At 39.5% G+C, this 25,186-nt stretch overlaps 1 protein-coding gene across 2 annotated transcripts in view; it reads left to right on the top strand.

The window, feature by feature from the left end:
* Positions 1-25,186, top strand: part of SLC44A1 (solute carrier family 44 member 1) — a 103,948-nt gene that overhangs the window by 31,653 nt on the left and 47,109 nt on the right. For both annotated transcript variants that reach the window (XM_084834779.1, XM_084834778.1), the window contains exons 2-4: positions 1,045-1,134; positions 2,004-2,146; positions 12,300-12,436. In XM_084834779.1, the coding sequence (XP_084690905.1) occupies positions 1,045-1,134; positions 2,004-2,146; positions 12,300-12,436 (370 nt within the window). The remainder of the gene's footprint in view (positions 1-1,044; positions 1,135-2,003; positions 2,147-12,299; positions 12,437-25,186) is intronic.

Genomic DNA, 25,186 nt, shown 5'->3' with positions numbered 1-25,186 from the left:
TTAATATGACATTTGACGCTTAGGGAGCAATCCTGTGGCCTCTAGACAGCCATAGGATATGCCATTTTCTGGGAACTGACCTCCCCTGAATTCCGCACTGCCTCTGAGGCAGCATGGAACAGCCCACTCCTCCACATTTGCAAGACGAGTGCAGAGCAGCCAGAAAGGGGTGTGGCTGGGGCGTTCCAGGGCGGGGAGGGCGGAAGTGCCTGTACGACACATCCTATGTGTCGTACAGCAGCCTCCTTCCCCGCTCCGTGCTCCCGCGGCTAGACAGCTGCAATTGGCTGTCTAGACAAAAAAGCAGGGCAGGAGGAGCGCGGAGGGAACGATCCCCCCGTGCTTCTCCCACCCTGATTTGGATAGGCGGTCGCCTCTGAGTTCGGAGGCGGCCGCCTGTCTCGATAGGATTGCGCCCTTCATGTTTTATGTCAGAATAATTACATTAGGGTTCCTCTACTCATAAAGTGCTTCCTATTGGTCCCTGACCTCATTCCCTGTGGATAGATGTCATTAACCCTAAGCCCTCTTGAACATACATATTCTACCATGTGCAAAAGAACCTTTGCAGATCAAACACACAGGTTTCCTATTGCCTGAAATGAACTGGGCAATTCATGCATTGAAGGCAGTTCATGCATTTGGTTGGTGGTCAAGTGATGAGTGATCAAGTGATAAAAACAGATATAAAAGTATTTAGTAGCTGCACAGTTTGTTCTTTATCCCCATCAGGTGATATTCATGCATGTCTGAATTGTCCTCTGATTGTTGAACCATTTGCACTGGTGATTTTACTGCCACTTTTGACAGTGCTTAAAAGGACAGAAATTAATTTCCAGGTGCTTCTGAACCCTAGCAGAGTTGGAACCCATTCAACAGGAAGTCTTTCACTAGAATAACCAGTTATATTCCCAATACTCTCGAATATTGCCTATATTTCATGTTTTGTATGCAGAACAGACTTATTGTGACTAGTCTTGCATAACCATTCTCTTTTTCATATCCTTCCCTTTCTACCCATGCCCCTATGTGTCCCCCTCCTAGAGCTCCAAGCGAGAGTGGAAGCCTCTGGAGGATCGCAGCTGCACAGATATTCCATGGCTGCTGCTGTTCATTCTCTTTTGCATTGGCATGGTAAGTAACACAAGAACAGCTCTAAAAAGTTATCAGCACAGGCTTTTTTTCCCAGGGATTGGATTACCCTTTGACACCTTATGAGAAGTTTCATTTAAGGTATAGGGTTTTGGGTGTATGTTATGTGAATCAGCCTAGTTAAATTACTAATGTGACTGCTTTCAGCACGTCTGTGAGATCAGTATATCTTATGTGGGTGTCAGGAATTGTGGTAAGATTCATCTTCTGCCAACACATTTCTGCCAACACATTTTTTACTGTAGAATGCTGACCCAATTATCTAAACAACACTTTTAAACATGCTTGCACCAACAGTTTTTTTCTCATTCCTTTCAACCCTTCATTTGACTACACTTTGTTTATTTTCAGACTTCTGCTTTTCCTTAAGTGCTCAAGGTGCTGTACATATTAAAATATAAATGTAAACCCACATACTGAAATTAAGTACAGCAGCCTGCACTGTGTCAATACTCTAAATGCAAGCGGGATACAAAAGCTTAGCCAGATTGCAAACCTATTATCTTAGGAAGTTTGTGACAACTCAGACCAATGTATTTCTTGTATATCAAACTCTCTTCTTCTGCTTCTGCTTCAGGAAACAGTTTTAATTTCACAACTTGTACGTGACTGTATGTAATTGCACTATGCTTGATGTTGCTTCTTGTATCTTTTGTCTCCCTCATATCTTTTGTGGTATTCTGGGCTCTTCCTTTAAAAAAGAATTCCTGGATTTCAAAGAGAGGAGGATGAAATTGGAACATAGTCATCTCTGGATTATACATTTCTATCAGGAGGACATTGTTAAAAATAACTGTATTTTAATACAGTTTGTCATTGAAAGATTTCATTCTCGTCTTATTTCTTCCCAGGGTCTTATTTGTGGCTTTTCAATAGCTACTGGAGCAGCTGCAAGATTGGTTTCAGGATATGACAGTTACGGAAATATCTGTGGACAGAAGAATGTAAAAGTAGAGGGAATAGACAACAGTGGCTTAGACCTCTCAGAAAAGAAGTGAGTATTGTGATCCATATACTGTTGTTGTTTCAATAACTGATGGAATATAGAATGCTTTCATTTTTGGCTGTGTATTACAGGTTTAAGGAAAATAATAGGGGATGTCTTACTGTAGGTTTGAACACTACAATTTTATGTCAAGTGATCAATCTCTCCTGAATAATCCCTGTGTCTAGCTACTTGTGCAAACTTAAATGTGTGATTAAACATGTACTCTGAAGTTTAAAGTTACTTTCTTTGTTGCTTTTGTGTGTTTGGATAGAAGTTGATTGTTTAACAAATAAGCTGAGTGCTTGGTACCTTTCCAGGGTCGCTTGTGCTACTTACAAGATGCCGCCGCGTGCCATGATTGGCCATTAGTGTTATACAAATTTAGCTCAGGCTTCCCTAAAGAATCATAGGAATTGTTCTTTGTGAAGGTTCTGGGAATGCTCTGTTTCTCTCACAATTACAGTTCATTGGGTATAGGAAATGGCCATTAAACCAGTTTGATATTGTAGATAAGCCCTTAGATGCTTTGGCATTAATATGCTCTTCAGAATATAATTCCAGTCCCATGTGTTGCAATGTCAAACTTTATGCATTTCTAGAAAGTTTAAAGGAGTCTTGAGTATCCAAAATATAAGAATGCAAATATGAGGGACAACCTATTGAAAATTAAACCTCGAAATAATATAAAGGAACAGCGAAAAATACCATTAGCCACTTGGAGTCAGTAGGTTAAATCCAATTGTGGTGTTCTGCTGATGGAAGCAGTTCTGTCAGTGGAACCAGGAGGGGGGATTTACCCCTCCCCCACAGCCCCCCATGCACTCTCAAAATCTCCTCTGGAGAGGCTGGAAAACCCTGCAGAGCAGATTTTTTGGGCAAGACAGAGGGATGCAGCGAGGAGTAGAGAGGAAGAAAGTCCTGTTATCCTAGCAGACATCCACTAGAGCAGCGTTAGGGAACATGGTGCCCAGAGGCACCAATGCACCCCCCAGCCACCTTTCATGGGCCCTACTACTCCCAGTTAAAAACAACAAAACATTTTCTTACTGGTAGCTGGGATTGCTGTGAAATAGATTTCTCTTGGTGCTGAAAACTGTGGGTTCAAAGGAATTGATTAGTGTGTTGGAGCTCAGAGCCCTTCTCTACTTTGTACTCAGTCTTTTGGGCAGGTTACTTGTCCTTTACAATGTCTCTCATGGCAGCCATTTTGTGGTGTGCCCAGGACAGTTTATCAAATTGCCAAATGTGCCCACAGCCCCCAAAGGTTGCAGACCTCTACACTAGAGCAACATTGGATTTAAACCACTTTTGATTGAAGTCAAAGGGGAACCATGCCGTTGATATTTTCCCTTTAGTCCTATAACACTGCAGACATGGAAAATGAAATGAAAAGAGCAAGAGGGTATCATTACAACAGTAACAAAGGGAAGTAAAGGCCAAAAGGTGCAAATCCTCAAAATCATAAAGATGGGTTACATTTTTAAAATGTTGTTATTACATTTCTAGCCCACCTTTCTTCCATTGTGGAACTCAAGGTGGCTGCATGTGGTTCCCATTTGGTCTCCCCTCCAAGCACTGACCAGACCCAGACCTGCTTAGCTTCAGCAAGGTGACTGCCTCATGTGCCTTCAGACTATGTCCTAGAACTAATTAAATTGGACTTTACCAGTTCATTATCTCTTAGATTTGTGTTTTTTGGCTTTGCCTTCTTTCACCAAAATTCAGTGAACAGGTCACAAAACGTTTAAAATTAAAAGATTCAGCAAACAAGACAGGGAGACCTCATGGAAACCAAACCCATCTAGCTGTGGTTATCAATTTTTTACCTTGGGAAGCAGTGAGACTAAAGGGAAGAAATAAGGTTTGCCTTGTGAGTTGGTGAAATTTCTGTTTGCACTACATTTTGTGACACTATAAACTGTGGTGATAGAATAAAAGCCGTTTTTGACTTATTTTAGTGTAGTAACAGTATGGCAACACTGATTCTTTGTCTGTGTGCAGTTCACAAGTTGAAAGTGATATGTGCTAAGCCAGCCATGCAGGAAGGTTATCAAAATTATTGATGAAAGGGTGTACACAAACACAGACAGGGATACAGATAAGTGACTTCAGATGGTATATAAAAACTTGTTTAATTTCTGTTCAGAGGACCAGTCTCAGAAAATGAATGCTAGTAATTACTTACTGAATTATGTATGCCATGATAATCACAAAATCACGCAAATAAGCTTTCTAAGGTATCTAACCTTTTGATCCATAGGTATAAAATTTATGACATTCAACAGTTCCTAGTAGACCCAGTGACTCCAAATTTCTAGAGAGCTATCAAACCAGCTCTCGCTATCCTGAAGGCAGCTGCAGGTTATGTCACTGTAAGATCATGTCAGCAGCAAGTCCGCTTTTATTGTAACATATCAACTAAGACATGCTGATATTAAATGCAGATCTTTAGTTAAACAAACATAACAAAAACCTGTTCTCCCTGCCCATAAAATGCTAATGCTAATGTTATCTTAATTACTTAAATTGCAAAGAATGTCGATAAGAAGCACAGATCTCCCCTGCAAAAATAACTTGGTTAAATGAAATCCAGCAATGGGCATTCAGCGTGTACATGGAATTTGTTAAGAGCTGCAGAGCAATATTAAGATTGTAATATGCAAGAAATGTTGCAGAAAAGAGTTTACGAATTTGAAATTTGCTAAATGAAAAAGGGTGTCTGATCTTGAAATAGATTTCATGGACCAAGATCCAGGGGTGTACATGCAGAGTTGGATCCAGATTTAGGCTCATGCAACTGGGCCGGCAGAAGTGAACTTCCCTGTCCCTCCTTCCCATGGCAGCCCCTCCAGCTCCCTAAAAAAGCTACACTGAGGGTCAGGGGGTCCTGCTAAATTGGGTGAGCTCTGGAGCAGGGGGGAGCGGGGATCCCTAAATCTCAGGCAGAGGCACCTTCTGTGAGTGGTACCATGGCTCAGTGGTAGAGCTCAGTGTTAGAGCGGGAGAGGCCGTAGTTCAATGATGGAGCACATGCTTTCCATGCAGAAGGTCCAGGCATTTCTGGGTAGGGCTTGAAAAACTTCTGTCTGAAACCCTGGAGAGCCACTGCCAGTCAGTCTTCACAATACTGGGCTAGATAGACCAATGGTCTGACTCAGTGTAAGTCATCTTCCCATGTTCCTAATCTAACCCAATGAATCCATATGCGCACTTGGAGTTTTCTCAGTTTATTACATAAGGTATCTCCATAAAGTTTGCCTGAGTTTAAAATGTTGTTGGGGATTTTAAAGAGAAAATAGCAAGTGCTCCCTAGTAACATTTCCCCTTTAAAAAGATTCATGCCAAATCTCTGATTTGCTTTTTCGGTTCAAAGAATCTTAAAGGGCTGTTCGGGAGTTCTCTACGAGACAATTTTAGAGTCTGAACCTGAGAATTTTGAGTGGGTGTGCAAACTGTACTCCCTATTTTTCTTGATTTCACAATTGGATAGTAAGTTGTAAATACTAAGTGCTGGTATCAAAGGTGCAATTTGATCATGTTGGAATTTAAACTTTGTGGAGTAATATCAACATAAAGAGAACAGAGCCAATGTTGTATAGTGGGTATAATAGTGGGATAAGGAGAGCTGGATTCAAATCCATGCTCGGTCAGGAAGCTCACCTTATTCCAGTCACTGTCTCTACTTCTCAGGGTTGTTGCGAGCATTAAACGAGATAACACCATGTATGCTGTCCTGTGCTTACTGGAAGAAGAATGAAATTAAAATCTGATTAATGAATGTTGTACATATTATGTTTGTTTCATTTGTATGCTGTCCTTCCTTCAGGAAACTTAGAATCACATTTTAATGTCACAGCCCTATGTATTGCGTTAAGCTGAAAGAAGGTTGGGTTCACATGACGTGACAAGCCAGAGTACATGTTGATTATGGTTTGAGTGTGGGTTGTTGTTGAATCATGAGTTGCTGCTGAATTGTGCAGTTGTTGTGCTGTGTGAACCCAGCCACGCTAACAAACCATGATTTGTTAACCATGAACAATTCACAGTTCACAACCCAACAACAAACAATGGGTTCTCTTTGTGGTTTGTTTGTGGTTAACAAACCGTGTTTGTAATATAGTACTAGCAATTAATACAATTTGCATATATATTTTTTTCATTTTTTTGAGATGGCTACAAAAAGTTCTCCATCTGCTCAGCAGCTGACTTAGCAGATGGTTTTGGCACAGGATTGCGCATCATACACAAAACTATTTCATATCCTCTTTCTTTTTTATCCAAATGTTTATTAAAAATCTTTTTTAAATGTCATCTTTTCCAACCATATTAGGCAAAATGTAAAATACTTAGGGGTTTTTTAAGGGATGGTAACATGATTTGCAGCTAGTTACAGGCAGGAAAAGCCACTGCTTTTTTGGTAGGTTTTTTGCCTCTCTTCCCACTTGACTGTAGATATAAAACAGTTGGATGAGTAGAATGTTGCATACTTAATTTAGAACACAGCAAGCATCTTTTACTTCTTGAAGATAAATAATAAAAAAGGTTCTGTTTGTGAGAAGGCTTCTGATTTCATCTTTAAACATAAATACACGCCCCTGTTCCTTGGACAGTCACTGCTCCCCATTACTTTATTGTAGCCATGGGTCTGTATCTGCAATATGTGAAACCAGTGTGCAGTCTGATTCCATGAGAACCAGCATAGCATAATGACTAAGACTGTGCAGGATGAACCATGCCAGGAAGATCCCATTTCAAATCTCACTTCAACCATAATTAGGTGGTCTTAGGTAAGAGCTGTCATGCTGATTCCTTCCACCCCACCCACCCCGATACTGACCTGCCTTATGGGGCTGTTGTAAGGATAACTAAGTGAATGTTTATCGAGCACTTTGAACATTTGAACTGCTCCATTACTTCTTAAGTATTGCTTGGATTTATTGGCTGGAAATCTTTCATTGGAATACTCTTCTAAACTGTTTGGAAAGGCTGTTGTAGATAACAGGTGTTGCAAAAGCCAGTAGTTACTCTAAGTGGGCTTTTTATAAATTGCAGGGATCAAGAATTTAAAGTATCGGCTGTTTGAGACACTTTTATGAAAATTAAGAGCATCATTAAAGCTTGTATTGCGGGAAAGCTGAACCAACTTGTTTTTCATTTGGTAGTGGGGAGGGGATATTGTTATTTAAGATGAGGGTGCTAACAGTGTGTTCTTTGCAGAAGGTAGATGTTGCATTATCCCTGTTCAGAGAATTCATAGTTTTTGAGGAAGGAGCTAGATATTATGTTGACCAACCCCTGTTTTAGAAGGCAGGTTGCTGCCGAACAAGTTGTAGCCCAGCACATCTGGAGGACACTAGGTTGGGGAAGCTTGCCCTAATTTTAACAATCCAAAGAACTGTGCATGATATGTTGACAGCTGCTCATGTATTTCAACAGAGTTCAGCTCTCTACCACCAAGATCGTTGGGGCACCTTCAGTTTCACTCATTAGCCAATGATCCCATGATTATGCCAGTATTCTCCTTCTTTCCTGATACTTCTGATCCTACAGAATAAAGCAGTTACTTCAAAGAGGAGTATTTAATACATTCTTAAATAGCAAGAGAGATGCAGATGTGACACAATCACTCCTAAGAGAACTCTTCCCTGCATAGAGCTCACTTGCCTCTTTGTTTTTCACAGGAGCTGAGAGCAGCTAGAGCTGAAGTGTAAGACTCGAAATGTGCACAGTCAGTCTTGGGCTGTAGGTCATCTTCAAGACTGCTTCATGGTGCCAGTGATAGCAAAGTGTAACTACTTTTCTGTCACTATTGTGTCTGTTGCACAAAACCATCTGGCAAAAGTTTTTCAGGTGGCGAGAAATATTTTTACATTTCTTCCCCCTGAAACAATGATGTCAGAGGCTTAGGAACTAGGTACTTGGAGGATCACCCGTGTGGCCTTTATTTATTATATTTTATTTATTTTATTTATTGCATTTATACCCCGCCTTTCTCCCTCTCGCAAGGAACTCAAGGCGGCTTACATTCTCCTCCTCCTCACCGTTGTATCCTCACAACAACAACCGTGTGAGGTGGGTTGGGCTGAGAGTCTGTGACTGGCCCAGAGTCACCCAGTGAGCTTCCATGGCTGAGTGGGGACTAGAACCCGGATCTCCCGGCTCCCAGTCCGTCACTCTCGCCACTACACTACACTGGCTCTCATCTTTAAAAGCTTCATCAAGGCCCCTCCTCACAGATCCCCTCTTTCTGCAGTGAGGTGGGTGGTAACAAGGAACAGGTCCTTCTCAGTCATGGTGTCTCACATATGGAACACCCTTCCTATGTCTCTGTCAGGCACCCTCTTTTATGCTTTTTTTTTTTTTTTTGGTTTGAAAGAACTTAAGGCACTGCACTGTTTTTGCTTCTTTAATACAGTGTGACACTAGGATTTATCTGATTTTTATTTGACTTTCACTGCTTATTACTGTATTTATTGTCGTTTTAATGGCTGATGGTATTATTTTATACGTTGTAAGCTACCTTGTGAATCTTTTTAGTTAAGAGGCAGGGTAGAAGTATGGTCAATAAATTATATATAGATTGTTCCCCCACCCTCTCTTTCACACACATACACACGTATATACACACACACACACACACAGCCTTGAAGTCCTATAGTAACAAACATACTTACCTTGGAAAGATTGCAATTAGGCTATTATTGAGCATACTGCTTGGTGTATCATGCTCATTTGCCAGTGTACAGATGTCTGGAATGACAGGAAATCAATCAAATTGGAAAACCTAGGTGGGATGTACTGATTGAAGACTGGCTTGGGTACTGCAGCAGCTTGCTGTGCTTATAAATGGTGAATTCCCTTAGGTCTTTAATGTGGAAAAGTTTTAGATTCTTAACTTGTGTGTGCAGAAGATGTGCTTTCTCAGTAGCTTGACAGTGGTACTAGTCAGGAGAGAAAGAATCATCTTTCTCGAAGTCCTATTTAGCACTGCCTTTATTTATTTTTTAATCACAATGCATTCCTGCCACAGAGATACACATCTCCACAGATAAATTGCACCAGAATAAATACTGTGTGTATAGGTGAAAGGAAATTTGCAGGCTGTTGAGTGGGTGAGTGGGATGGGGAGAATGAATTTTGTGGTACAGATACCACAATAATAAAGGAAATAATCTCAGAATTTGAATAATTAACTACCTTTGAACCTTAGTGCTCTTAATACTGCATAAGTAACTGCTGTAAATTCTCTCAAGTGAGTTGTAAACCTCACGTAACACTAATGGCACAGATGGTCTGAGTATTTAAATACTAAGATTAGTAGAGGTGAAAATATCCAAAATCCATATTAGTGTAATACCTTTATTAGGCCATCTGAAAGGTCAAAAAAAATATGCAAACTGTTGAGATCTCCAGATCTCTTCATCAGGCAAGATATTACAAAAAGCAAATGTTCTTTATGCTTTTTCTGCTGCTGTTGTAGTACAGAACTTCTATGGTTGAATATACACTGTCTGCATCGACAGAGCCTGCACCAACAGTAGCCTGTCTTAAGGCTGATGGTGATGTTTGGAAAAGGAATGGTAAGAGTTGTAAACACTCAAGCAGTAATGAGGACATTTTATTACTGCAAACCTTGGGATATGGGCTGAAAGTGACTTAGTCTTTAATACAGAGAATGCGAAAGCCAGTAGTATTTTGCATATCAACTTGGTAAGAGGAGCTAAACTATGGATAGTCACTAATGACTGCCTTTGCATCAGTAGTATTCACAGTACTCTTAGGAAGCAGAAAAGTAAAGATAAAACTTGAGAATTTCTGTTGCTTATGTTTGAAGTCCAAAAGTCCTCACTTCTTTTGTAAAACATTGGTTTGGGTGATAATGAAACTTATTACTCTTGTAATAAGCAAAGGTAGCAAGTATTGCACATGTTGTGTACTAATCTGCATATTTCTTATTTTTGAAGCAGTGGATAATGTAACGCTAATTTCCCTGAAACCTGAAGTCCATTGAAGAGTACACAAAGCACTGACTGCACATCAGGAAAAACCTTTCTATCTTTATACCCTGTAGAAGCTTTCATTAAGCTTATACTTAATGAAAGCTTTTACACTTTTTAAACAATTGCTTGCCAGTTAAGAGACCTTATTTTCAATGGAACTTAAAACTGCAGCATTAGGCTTCTGTGTGCCCATACTTTTCCTGCACTGAGAGGGAGAGAACCTTGGTTCTCGTTCATTACAACTCATATGAAGAGTGAAAAACAACCCTATTTTTATTGGGCTGATTGAAATGTTATTTTAAGGGACTACATTTGACATGAAATTAAGAGTTTTCTTAGGACAGGATTGAACAACACATCCGCCCTCTTCTGCCACTCCTGCTGCCCCCACCCTTTAAAAACGGGTGGGTTGCCGCCAAAATTCAAAATTGAAAACAAGCTAAAATTAGCCTTTCTATGGCTACATAGTGGTTTGCTGCTGAATTTCGGTGGCAACCTACTGTTTTTGTTTTTCCACTGCCGAATTGGTTGGCAGTGGCGGCAGCAATGCAATCGGGGGGGGGGGAGTGACCCCCAGACCCCCCCCCCCGATGGCCACCCCTGTGCTAGGATGATGAACCCATGTTCCTTGTACAATCCCCTGGTTTTCTTATTGATGTTCACAAAAAAAATAAAGTCAATTTTGACCCATGTGTAATTCCTTTTGTAAAATAAGTCTAGCAGAATCTTCGACTAACATACTAGTTAACAAGTACTGGGAATGCTGTTGAGCTCACTTCATTATGTTTAATTTTTTTTGTACATCCATATGATTTTGTCTTTACTTTAACCTGCATAGTTTTTGCTCAGAAAGTACAATTTCCTGCCTTTTTGTGTGAGCTCATATCTATGCAAATTTATTCTCTAGCAGAAATTGCATGTAACGTTTTAGAGGTCCAAATGAAATCACATCCAGAATTCCAATTTACAGGGGATACTGCGGATTTTCCAAAACTTGTAAAATAAGGGAAATTACAAAGTCCAGTAAGATAAGGTATTTTAAGTTACTGTGAACAAAATCAGTTACCTGTGAATGTATCTTTTAAAAAATCTACTGAATTACAGACCACTGGTGTGGAAAATTGTTTTAAATGAAAAGCTGTTCTCAATCATCTTTATCCATCAAAACACATTGAGAACTTTGTTTTGCTTGAAAGCTACTAATACAGTCTTACTAAGCAACTTTTGCTTGGTATTTTAGTGTGAGAGTAGGGTGGTAATGATCATTTTGCAGGTTTCATTGTGGAGTAAGGGCGTAGTGCTTATGTTGTTACTGTAAGGTGCATTTTATAATGGAAATGCTGAAGCTGTATGAATTGTACCACATTAATTTGCTAGAGATCAATCTGTAATTGTGAACAATCGATTAAAGTAAGTTTTCTGTACAAGATATAGAACAGGCCTTCTCTACAGTATTTTGTAAATTAATCTGTAGACTCAACACTCGAGTCCATTCTCACTAAAATGAAAGGCATTTAAGAAATATTGTGGCCAACATTGTGTGCATACAGATATCAATTTTTGTTTCTAAATATCAGTTTTAGTTTTTAAATATCCTGATGGTATACCCTGAAATACACTTTAAGAATGTTGTTCTTAGTCAAATGTAACCAGGAAAAAATAGTTGGTATCTCAGGAGGAAAACTATCAATGAGAAATGAGAAGTAATGGTGTGCTTGGGCAGATGTGATGTGAGTTGCTTGCTGTTCTTTATCCTTTGGTGCACCACAGTCCTTTGCAGGCAGTTCTTGTTTTCATATCTGCTGTCTTTGCCTCCTGGTGATTGCCTAAGACTAAATGTAGAGTATTTAGGATACTCATATGATAGTCAAGCATACATTCATCATTGCAAAGGGGCTCCACCTTGATTTTAATTGAAGTGTATTTTCAAAAATAGTTTAGTTTTAAAAACACACACTCCTAAGTTCTATGTTAAGTTTAGCAAGTGCACGTTCGAGAGAAGAAGGTCACACATTTTTGTAAATGAAGGGGGGGGGAACTCATGATGTTTGTAGTGAGATTTAGGAATTTCTTTAGTAATAGAATATTTATTGACTGAAACTTAATTTTAGTCTGTGCTTGGTCTAATTTAAATTTTTTGGGTATGTGTTTTCTTAAAGGTATGTGTTCTTTTTGGAGCCATGCAATGTAGATCTGGTACATCGGAAGATCAAATCCATTGCTCTCTGTGTGTCAGCATGCCCACAGAACGAGTTGAAAACCCTGGCTGATGTTCAGAAATTTGCAGATACTAATGGTAAGGCAAAGTACAATCCGATTTTTTTCTGCCCAGTATTTATTAAAGAAAGCTGCAATTTGTTGTTGTTCAGTCGTTAAGTTGTGTCCTACTTTTCGTGACCCCATGGACCATAGCACGCCAGACCTTCCTGTCCTCCGCTCTCTCCCGGAGCGTGCTCAAGTTCATAAAGCTGCAATATTTGTTGATTAATCCGACAGCAGATTATACAAACTATATAGACACATTTTATTGTACATGTACTTGCCCCCCAAAGTAGATTTTCCTACTTTCCTCATACAGAAGGAATTGCTTTATCTAAGATGGTTCCTACTCTAATGTATATGCATCATCTTAAAAAGCAAAGCACAAAGATGATGTTTCCCTCTTAACTATTTTATTCATATCTAAATATGTATAGACTTCATTGATTTATAGTAATTAAAACTCATAAGATTAATTGATTAGAATTTCCTTAATAGGGTAACAGTGTTAATATTCTAGTAACAACAGATGTCAAAAGGACAGATGTGATATAGAATTGTTAGTTGAAATTGATTGACAGACATTGACAGAAAATGTATTTGCCATTTTATTTATTTTATTTTTATTTTATTTTATGCATTTCTTAGTTGCCTTTCAGGACTGTAGTGCACCTGTTTAAAATGCACAATTTGTTTGCAAGAATGTATGCAGTAAATATTTAATGACTTATATCAGCTATATGGTTTCTTTTCAAGTACATCATTAGCTTTTTTCCAAAGGCTTTCATTGCATGTCCCTTTGTCTGTTATAGAAACACCTTGAAATGTATGCCCGCTGTGATTTCCCTATCCTGCTGAGGGCAGAATTGCATATTATGGGGCAAGCATGAGGTTTCTAACTTGTGTCGTAATATTAATATAGAATGGGAGCATTTGCAGGGGAGAATAGGCCGAATTAACTTTTCCTGCCAGTTATCCCCTGCAAATGCCATCACAAGCATTTTAAAATCATTTTTCTCTGCCACACTCTGAAACCAAAAGTAAATCTGGCTGAAGTAAAAACAGCTATGGAGGGGCATTTGCTGGGGAGTTTATGCTCATTATCTTGAACATGAACACACATTGGCTGTGACAATATATAGTCAGTTTCACCCTGAGAGATTCTAGTTCGGAATTTTTGTGTGTGGAGTGGTTGCTGTAACAGTGCCCCCTTTCATATGTGGTGCTATTCCATACTGCAGCACAGTTCCCTTCCCTGCCATATTTTACTTATATTTTAATAAGGATCAAAAATAGGAAAGTGGTGTAGGTGAGTGTTTGTTTTAGCTGCTCTGTACTATTTATGGAGGCTTGGTTTTGCTACCCTGAAGGGTCTGATGGAATATTGGAGCAGAGAGGTCCCAGAGTTATTCAAATAAAAGGTCATTACAATGAGCAGGCAGTAACATGGAAACATTTGGAAACTCTGCTTATATCAGTGACCTGATTTGCATGTCATAACCAACTATGGGTTAAGCAACCCATCGTTAGTCGGGTCCATGCAGGAGCAGATGTGCTGTCTTGTTGAGTGTGCTGCCTCCCACCTGCTTACCGTTTCTGCTTCATTTCCACTTTTGTAAATAACCCAGGGACAAACAACAAAACATGGGTTAAAACTCGGGGTTGTTTCCCCCTCTACAACACAGAGGTCTGGATTAGCACATCATAACAAACAAGCCAGGAACAGGGCATAACTGGGTTGTTTACAAAAGCGGAAACGAAGTGGAAGCAGCGAGGGGGCAGGAGGCAACTCTCTCCCAACAACCCATGGGTTAAACAATCCATGAGTTGTCATTAGATGCAAACATGGTCGATATCTCTCCAATTTCCTTTTTTTTTAAAAAAAGAGGAATTTAAATTGATGGCTTTATTCTTATTTATGTGCAAGAAGTAGCTATTGTACATGTCCGTTGATAATGGGGGTATTAATACATACCATTGCTGAACTGGAATCCCTTTTGGAGAAAATGTTTTTCTTCACTTTTAATATTTCTGTGCGTTGGTATGCGAAAGCAACTGTTGCTATTGTATGTGCACCTGTAACACAGGGGTGCAGAACCTCTTTCAGTCCAAGGGTCGAATTCAATTTCAGAGAGTCTCTTGAGGGCAGCATTCCAGTAGTGGGCGGAGCCAAAGGCCAAAGGGACAGGGCCAAGATATCAGCAACGTCAGCATCTTTTAGCTTAAAACTATTACTGACAGTAACCAAGCCTTAGGAAAGGTATTTCAATCTTTTAGAATGGGAAAAGCTACACAAAAGCCGGGAAACGACCAAGTCAGCAGCATGCAACCATACCTGTTAGAAATGGAGGCTGTTTGGCCCCCTTTATGTAACTACAAAAGATTATGTGTAATTTATATAATTTAGCATGCTATATTTTTAACTCTGCGTGACACAGTAAGAAGAGTTGCTAAAAAGCCCTCTAATAGTAAAGTTGGATAGTGTAAATTAGTCTGTTTCTAATGTAAAAGCTTTAATTCTTTTGCCTCTGAAGTTTTATTCTACTGTGCCAACCCTCTCAGGATTTTAAATTGGCATGAACACTTTAATCCTAAACCAAGGCACTGGATTTTATCAGAAAAGACACTCTAATCTCTCTTCACTTCGTGTGACCTTGGGGGGAAGCTGCTTGTGCTTGAAGTAAGCAAGCATATCAGAAAATAGATGCAAATGCTGGACATGCGGACAAGCCAGTGGTTGGATTGAAACACTAAATAAAGTAATTTCCATGGAAGACTCTTGATGGATAATATTGTGAGGGGAGACTTCTTAGTTAATTTTCATAATTAAAATACTTTGGAATCTGATTCAGTTATCCGGAAACCTTTTGCCTGTCTTCTCAAAAGACATATTTGGGTGCTGTAATTGAACTTTTCCAGGCTTTCTGCTTCATATAAAGGTATGATAAATACTGAGTCAATTCAGATGTTATGGTTTTGTACTTTGTGAAGGAGCCCTATCTCTTCTTGCATGCCCTGATTTCATCCCTCACTTCAAATCTAGTAGCAAGCCATAGTTGCTGTCACATTCAAAGTAGGCAAACTATGTTTTGTGCAAACCACTGTTTACCCACAAACTAGGACTCCAAACTATGGTTTGAACTGTATTTGTCCTGGTTTGTGGGCAAATGATGACTAATGCAAGCCATATGTTGCCCATTTTGGTTTTAATGGCAAACTTGGTTGGTTGTTAAATTGGAAGTGATGGAGGACTAGTAGGAAGGGGGAGGAGGGAGTACGTTAGCACAGGGCATATTCACACAACACCAAACCATGGTTTAGTATTACATGTAAACTGACCCAATGTGGCAGTGGGTTCATGTATTTCTTCCTCCCCTCATGTGCCAAGATGTGTGCACTCCGTGGTTCTCCGAAAATCATAGTTTGCCCACAATCCAGGATCACAAAGCAGGATTTGAATGAACCGTTTTTTTCCAATTCAGGAAAACAACAAACTGCTTTGCTGAGAACCACGAAGTAAGTTCTGAAATCATAGCACATGAGGGAAGAACACTCAAGCTCAAGACTTCAGCTAGCCTGTACACATTACACTAAATTTCTAAAACATGATTTGGTATTGTATCAGAACTGAATCGGTGTCTGTGCTCCAACATTAAATAAAAACAAGTTGGATATACATTTTTTGAGCTTCAGTTAATAACTCAACTTGTGACATTGCAAAATAATGTCACCAAAAATTATCCAGTCACCTATTATTCAGAATTTATTTTATTACTTGTGCTCTTAATTTATTTAGGTTTTTTAAAATGAGAAGTGAGAAGTGTCAGTTCAATACTTAAGAGAGAGGATCACATGGCCAAGAAGGAGATATTGTCATCTCCTGCCCCCTTTTGGTACATTTACCCCGTTCGCCTTTCCCCCCCATTTTTGGTGCTTCTGAATTGTGCTACTGGGTCTTGCTATTACTTCTCGCCCCTGTCCTTCGCAGCTGTGTGCAAATCAGGCTATATGCAGCCTCATCTTATCAGTTTCCTTGTGTGGTATGATTCGCTGCTCCCTTTGACAACTGAAACATAAAAAGAAAATTGACCAGGCAAGACTTCACATATGGGACACCCGTAAAAGCGCATTTGTGCACCTGTGAAATGCTGCCCCCCGCCCCCCAAGAGTACAATCCCATCTATGCAGCTTTGAGCCACTGGAAAAAAAGTGGCGAATGAGTGACGGTTGTTCCAAAGTGCCATTTGGGCATCTGTGGAAGGACAGTCACTGGTGAGGGAGGCTGCAGTGGGCAGTGGCGAGATCATGAAGAGCGCCTCAGATTTTTTTGCCGCTGTTCCGAAGAGCCTCTGTAGCCAATCCCAGCAGCCCATGATGAAATCACTCTCCTGGGTTCACATGACATGGCCACCCACCATGGGCACGAACAACCCTACAACAAGCTATGGGTTCTCACCATGACTTGTTCATGAAAAATAAGCCACCTTATTTCCACCCCATGGAAAACGTGCTGGGTTTGGACAGCACAGCAACTTGCTGCCCATAGCGAGTTGTCATGTCATGTGAAAGCAGTCTAAGTGTTGTAACTTTGGCTGCATGTGTCTGTGCCTATGTTTAATTAGTAATTACAGACTGTTAAAATGAGTCTTGTTCTTAAGAATGTTGATATTTAGGGCGGGGGGGAATCTTGTTCCACCATCTGCAGCAAGGTGGTTTTGATATCCTAGATTTATTTTTTTAAGCAGATTGAAAGAAAGTGACGGATTCACCACATTCAAATTAGAGCAGTACAGACCACTTCACTTGTTACTTTCCCTCCCAAGGTAAGGAGGATAATATAGAAACCCTATTCAGGTGTTCTTCTTGCGTGTAAGTGCTACATAGAAGGAGGGGGCGTGGGGATGAGCATGCTAGCGTCGTCCCCTTCTCTTGCTGTTCTTGTCACCTTCTGCATGTGTAGGACAACTGTCTGAAGCAGAGGGCCATTTTTCAGGGTCCTAAAATCTTGGGGGGGGGGAGCCTCCACAGTTAGAGGAGGCTCTGCTCAGCAGACAGTCGCCCTCCATGTGCCAAGGGGAACGAGAACAGCAAGGGGCGGAGCTAGCACAGTAATTCCCACTCCTCCTCCTCATGTGTAGGGCTTACACATGAGGAGTATAACTGAATACAAGTAAAGGCTCTCTTACATTCTGAGGAGAAACCTTTACTCAGTAAAATCTTGGCATCTTGTGTTCTTGTTCAGCACTTTTCTACTGTGTGGAGAATGTTACAAGTGAAAAAGGCCTAGGTGGGGTTAGTATCAGTCTTCAGGCAATGTTCTCTTTAGCAGTGTCATACAATGACCATGTGAAAATTGCTGAAATATCTTTATATCTTTATACCATCTCCAGTATTCCAAAGAGTGATGCTGTTCACTAACCACAACTCTCTAAAAATATTTGTCTGCGTTTGTAGCATGGGAATCCTCCCAAGTTATTTCAAAAATAAATTTGGGATTGAATAAAAGACTTAATCCTGGTAATTGCTGAGTCTGCATATGCTCCAAGGTCACTTATATACCCGACTCAATAAATGGCTAATTCTAGGAATATTTTTGAATGTAATGCCCATTTCTGGAGCATCTCGCTCAAAATTCTAAAGTCCTGGTTGCATTGAAATGGCAAAATATGTGACACACAACTGATTTGAGGGATCTACTTGGCTAAGTAGGTAGACCAGAATGCAATTAATACCAGGTAATGTTGGGTTTAACCATCACACACTGTTAAATGAATTCATATTGTTGGTCATGAGGTAACAAGAAATGCATTGCCTGACCTTAGCTACCTGCCACTGTTTGCTGGCATTTGATAATGAGCATGCGAAACAAAGTATACATTGACCCTGAGTAATTACAAAGCCTAGATGTGATAAGTCTGGATAGGATATCTGTAACATGGGAGAGACATCAGCTAAGCAGCTTGATATTCAGAAGGAAAGGAGAGGAAGCATAAAATATTATTAATAAAAACACTTCCAAATATCAAAAGTATACTTTATTTAATTTATTAAAACTTTTCTATCTCACCCTATATCTTTAAGATCTCAGGGCGGTGTACAGATAAAATCAATTTAAACAGTATAAAACAATAGATAATTTAAACACCTAAAAACATATTAAACTATTAAGCTAATACCAGTTAAAATCTAAAACAATGAAATAGTTAAAGCAATGTGCTAGGGAATGCATTTAGCCCTCAAAGGCTTTGGTAAAAAGCAAAGTTTTTACTTGGCACTGAAACGAGAACAATGTCTGTGCCAATCAGGCCTTCAAGGGGAGGGCATTCCACAACCAGGGTGTCAGAACAGAGAAGGCCCTCTCCCATGTCCCACCATAGTGTATGTCTCATACTGGTGGGACGCAGAGGAGGGCCCCTCCAACTGATCTCAGTTCTCAGGCAGGCATATATAGGGAGAGGCGCTCCCACAAATATTGAGGTCCCAAGCTGCTTAGGGCTTTAAATGTCATCACCAAAACCTTGAATCCCGACCGGAAGCGTATTGGCAGCCAGTGCATTTCCTTTAAAACTGGTGTTATATATGTGATTCTGTGGGTGACCTCATATGTATCAAATGTGTGTTTGACATAAGAATGAATGAACTATGGTTTGCTCAAAATGTAGTTTGCCAGCAAATCAGAACTGCAAACCAGTTTTGGTGAAAAGTCAAATCACAATGCACAAGGGAAGGAGAGAAGCGGAGGGGGAAGGTTGGAAGTCCAAGGATCATGCAAAACCTTTATGATGAGATCCCTATACTTATACCTGGCAAATATTTCCAAAAACGCAATGCTTTGTTTTGTAAATTCTTTTGGGGTTCCTCTCCAACAAGAATATCTTTAAAAAGGATGCAACTTCCAATTAATGAAGGTGGGTTCGGTTTTCCAGATCTAGCTATGTACCATTGGGCCTGTTTGCTGAACTCTACTACATTTTGGTCTTTTCCACTCAAATTAGATTTTCCTTCATGGTCAGTATTGGAATCTTTTTCTCTGGAGCCTCTCTTTAAATGGATGGCATTAAGTTCTTGGCATATTAAAGTAGACAGAGCTCCTCCCACAATTCTGGCAGTTAGGGAAGTCTGGTATATATAATGTCGCATCAATTACAGTTTGATCCATTTTCCCATGCTAAATTGACTTTATGGGGAAATCCAGGTTTAAGAATTGGCAAGAAAATGTTTTTATGGCAGGCCTGGACAGATAAGATGATCTTCACTTTAGATCAATTAGTGGGAGTTGATGATGAGTTTTTGGTACTTTCAACTTCACAAGATCAATTTGATCTGCCGGCTTCGGCAGAATGGCAGTACTTGCAATTGAAACATTCATTGGTATCTAGATTTGGTCCTGCTGCTTTTACTACCTCAAAGTCTGCTTCGCTAATGGAAATACTTATTGAAGCTGATCAGATGTATCGACCTACAATTCATGTTTATAAACATTTATTATCAATTAATAAATATGAAACAAGTGGTTTACAGCAGGAATGGAACAGGGAATTGGAATGTCCTATTTTGCTTAATTAATGGTCCGCTGTTTTGGCATCTGTATTGGATATTTCAGTGGATCTTCGGTTATGCATTATTCAGCAAAAGCTCTTGTTTTGGGTCTATTGGATGCCACAATGTCTTTTTAGTAAAGGCTTGTCAAATTTAGCTAATTGTTGGAGGTGCAATGCAGTCAATGCTTCTTTTATTCTTATGTTTTGGAAATGCCCAGTGGCTGCCTTGTTTTGGGAGGAAGTTATTGTATGGATAAATTTTGTATTGGAAAGCTCTTTAATATTTAATGATGCAAATGTTCGTTTAAACTACTTACTTGCTTCTTGGAATGTAACACATGGTCAGTGTAAAAGGATTTTCTGTGCCCTTTTGGTTGCTAAAAGACGGATACTACAGTACTGGAAGGATAAAAGCACTGCCTATAACGCAATGGACCGAAGATTTAACAACAATAGCAACATTTGAAAGAGTGTAACTTGCAAATGGACTTATATGTGGATATTTGGTCTGCTTTCACTGAAGTTTATGTGTAACATATTTTTTTCTTTTCCTTTTTTATTTTTTGAATACTGTAATATTTGAAACTGAGGATTTTAGAATATGTTGTATTATTTATTATTTTTGTTATGTTTTTGTTTTGTTTTGTTAAAATTCACAATAAAAATGGGAAAAAATGCAAAACCTTTATGATGAATGCATTTAATTACAGCTGAAACCCCAGGAGTTATTCAATACAGTGACTAGGCTAGCAAAGAAAACATGGGTTGCCTCTCATCCTCCAACCCAAAATTATAGCCAATCATTTAAGGTATAATCTCTTGTCTTATTAAAATTTGTGGGGAAAGGGGGACTTCTGTCCACCCACTGATATTATAATATAAAAATCCCTAGTTACTTGGCTACTAAAAAATTGATTTTGGTTCTTAGAAGTTTAAAACATTTTCCCTTGCTTTGACATACATGATTGCTATGTTAAATCGAGCTATGGGTTGACACTCTTGAAGTTATCCAATTTAAGTTTTACAGCAGTTTTTCCCACCAGCTGAGATTTTGAAACAAAAAAGTAGAATCTTTACCTTTAGGATTTAGCTGCAGCGATGCCTTTAAGATTTCCTTGTGTGTTATCAGAGTGTGAAGCTTTAAGAACACAATGGGAGTTGTGAGTATCAGTGTGCTTCCACACAGAGGGCTTCTAACTCTACCAGTCAAAAGGCATTGTGCAGCTTTTCTGCCTTTTCCTCCTCCATACATTTTTTTCTGGTAAGAAGAAAGATGGAAGAAGTGGGAAAGCATGTAAGGAGATGATGACATCTGGACCCCATAAAATTCTGTGTTTGAGGCAGGGCAATTGCAGGATAAAAGCCTTGTCTGGAAACAACCTCAGTCTCAAGTAAGATGCCTGTATATCCCATGCCTCTGGTTTCATCTGTTACATTTATAGAAGGTGCTTTAGAGTTGTTCCAGTGCAACATATGCCACAGTTGTGTGACGTAAGTAGTATTTGTATGTAGAAAAAATATTACAGTGCCTTCTGAATCAGAGGTAGAGACTTAAATGTATATTGGATTCAATATGGCATCAAATAGGCCCATGTGTGCAAAGGGGAACAACCCTTTCATTTTTATCAAATATAAATTGTGAATTTCAGTAACTGGAAATGAGGTTTTTGTTATTATCAGTCCAATTCTATGCATGTTTGTTATGCAGCAAGTCTCACTGACTTCAGCAGTATTTACTTATAAGTAACTGTGAATGGGATTGTAGCCTAGGATGAGTAGTCAAAGGTGCTAAGGAAAAATGGCTGCTTATAACCTCTGGATTTCTGCCAGGTGGCATGTAGCCCAAAGTTATTGTTTCAACAGAAATTTAATTTTGAGAAGCTGTAATGGATACATAAGATGTTCTGGTTTGATATTTCGTGGTTCGGTTGTACTGTGTGCGGGGTCCTTGGCAGCGTCCTTCGTAATAGCCTAGAATTGTCTGTATCTGTCACTATTGTCATGTACATTTATATAGACAATATAAAAAGATTTGCAGGGAGGCAAAGAAATTTGAAACAATGTGTTTTGCACTCGGCTGCTGGGAATGTGAGTCCCTTCCTTCATGGACTGTATTTGCATCAGTGACGTCTATCAGAAAGTTGCTCACTTCCTTGCTCAAAAATGCTTTTGAACATTTTAATATCAATTACAAATGTACAGATGGATTGTCAAGGAGTGAAAGCATTAGATCTCCTTTTTTATATCGAAATGTTCACATTAGAAATGCTTTTTTGATAGCTTAATTGACCATGAGCCAGTCTTTCCCAACTGGGGATGCTACTTCAAAACATCTGGATGGTACCGGGCTGGGGAAGGCTGCCATAAGGCTTGCCTAGATTTGCCCCCCATTGTCCAGTCAGTTTTGATCATCTCTGGAATTTTTTCCCCCTGATTCTCTGTTTCTCAATAATCAGGTTTTAGGTTCTTTGGCTAATCTAAAAAGATTTCTTTGCACTATTCTGGTTATAGCTTTTGGCTGCTTTTGTTTCATAGCTTTTTTCTCTTTTTGCTCTATATTAAAGCCCTGTATTGTGAAGTTAGTTTTTGAGTCAAGGATCAGCTAGCTGTTTAAGTTGCCAACTGTAACAATGGTTTCCTTCACTGAAGTCAAAGGAATCAGTTGTGGTCATATATAAATAACTAAATCTTTTCAGATGATACTTAAATATGACCATGTGGTCAATTCCATCAGAGCTTCACCATGAAAGAATGATGGAGAAGAGATGACATTTGGTGACTTCCCTATGTTATGTATCAATTTATCCTAGATTAGTAGCTTCCATACCATGTTTCTAGAAACCTTGGGGCTCCTTAGGAGTTTATCAAGGTTCTTTAAGGAGAAGATCAGTAATGGCAAACGCATTACCATGCTTCCCCTCAAATGCAGAGTTCTATGGAGAATGGTGTTATAGGCTGTGTTCTTGGTTCATGTAATCCTAGTAAATATGACACAGGACAGACTTGAGAACACATCCCACTATGTGCCCCAGAATCACATATGGCATGCAGGTTTCTATGTCAGGCATGCAGACAAATAAATGTAGAAAGGGTTCCTAGGGCATAGGAAGTTTGAAATCTATTGCACGTAGTGGTTGGCGAGTTCAGAGTGTTTGGAGGGACCATTGAAAGTTTTTAAAGTATCTGCAGGGACCGTTGAAATGTTTCAGTTCAAACATGGAAGTTTGAGAACAGGGGAGACAGTAGGCTCTAAATATGCAAATAAATTGTTCCATCCCAGTTTCTTCTCCATAGAGGTCTTGGAGCTCAGTAAAGCTTTTTCAATGGCTAACAACTAAAGATGTAAAATTTCCAGAAATTTTGAGGCCATGGGAAAAAAACAGAGGTTTTCCGGGAGGTTTCCCCTGGAAAAAAACCTGGAAACTTTGGATAAATTGAAAAATAAGCAATACTTATTGTTTTAGTGCTCTTTACAGATCTAAAGCCACTTTGTTGCTTTAAGACAGCCTTCCCCAGCCTGATGCCCTCCAGATATTTTGGACTTCAGCTCCCTTCAGCCTTGGGTCACATGGCCAGTGGTCAGGAATGCTGGGTGCTGTAGTCCAAAACATCTGGAGAGCACCCGGTTGGAGAGGGCTGCTTTAGGAACATAAAGCAGCCTTTCTGTTCCTAATGTTATTTTATGTATGACTTAATTTGCTCATAAAATTATCACTATATTTTAAAACTTTGAAAAGTAAACTCAGTAAATTTGTAATTATTGTCTGAATAGATTAGAACTACATTAAATGACTGCTAAGTATCAGAAACACAGGACCCTATAGAACAAAACCCAAGCTGTAAAGAATGCACATTTACTGTCAAGAATGCACAATGGTGACTCCACTCACATGTTGGGAAACTGATCATAAATGTCTATCAGTAAAATATACTTTAGATCAATAATTTTACTTAAGAGTGAAAGAACTAACCATGCTGGGAGTCTTACAGAGAGGATTAAAAATATATTTCCCCATGGCTTCATTATTTCCAGACATTTTATATCTTTAGTCTTTCTATAAAAGTGTTCATATTACATTGTTTTTAGAAATCATTTTTGGGGCAAGTAAAAGCTGGATAACAATATATAAATACTTTGTCTTAAATTCCAAAAGAAAATATTTCATAATCCAAAGCTGTTTAATTTTTTCCAATTGGGGAGGGGGGAAACAAAAATGGTCTGGGGGGGTCCAGTTTTTTTCTGGGCCTTCACTTTACTTACAACCAGAAATTGCCTCTAGATAGGCATAGTAGGCCTTGTGACTCTGGGTGACAAAAGGGAGAGCAGTTAAGATGTACAGTGTTAACAAAAGATCTGCTGCAAGCTCTGTGGCATGAATGTTAAATGTATTTCTCACATTAATGCTTATAACTTATAACCCACTGGTACAACTTCAAGGCTGTAGGATTAAATGATTCGCTTTAGTTCACAGTGGGTGGTATTATTTAGGAGAACAATGCCCGTTTATTTCTGCAAGCTGGGAGGCTTAAACACAGCTGGTAGAATGGAAGGTTTCATAATTATGGAATTATCAAATCCTTTGATCTGTAATGTTAGATCCTGTTTCTCTTCTTCACAGAGGTGGGATGGTTTTGCAAGAGTGGCTAATATTATTAGTTGCTTCAGGAGAACAGGGCTTGGATGAAGGGATTTATAGGTATGAAGGGAGGAAGGGAGTTACCCTAGCTCCCAGCAATGTAGGCAGGGACAAGAGGTTGGTCAGGATGAACACCAACCCAGCGAAATAGGTTGCCACAACCCCTTATGTCCACCTCATCCTGAGCCAGGGGACTCTCAGACCTTACAGGACACTCCTAGGGCTTGTGAAATAAGAGCCCAAGCTGGCACTCTATAAAGCTTAGACCTGTAGCAATAACCAAGCAGAAGGCTCTGGACTTAGTACGAAGGCTCGCTTGGAAGGAATCACACAGAATCCCCAAGTTAGGTGATACATTTATTTACAAAGGGAAAGGGAAAAGGGAATAAAAGGCATACAAGAACCAGAGTATATTTGGAAACAATGCTTCAAGGTGAAAAAACAACAAAGCTTACCTAAACCTGCCTACACACACCTAAGCACAGATCTTCAAATACATCAGCATCAAACAGACATATGTGGAGTCCAAAGCAAAGGCAAAAACAAAGATAAAGAGCAGCTATAGCCCCCCGGATGTTATGCTCCCATCCCTGGCAACTTCAAGATCTC

The sequence above is a fragment of the Heloderma suspectum genome, chromosome 2 (assembly GCF_057233095.1).
Source record: "Heloderma suspectum isolate Gila_16-S chromosome 2, 16-S_ref, whole genome shotgun sequence".
NCBI classification, from domain to species: domain Eukaryota; kingdom Metazoa; phylum Chordata; class Lepidosauria; order Squamata; family Helodermatidae; genus Heloderma; species Heloderma suspectum.
This window is presented reverse-complemented; position numbering and strand designations above follow the sequence as displayed.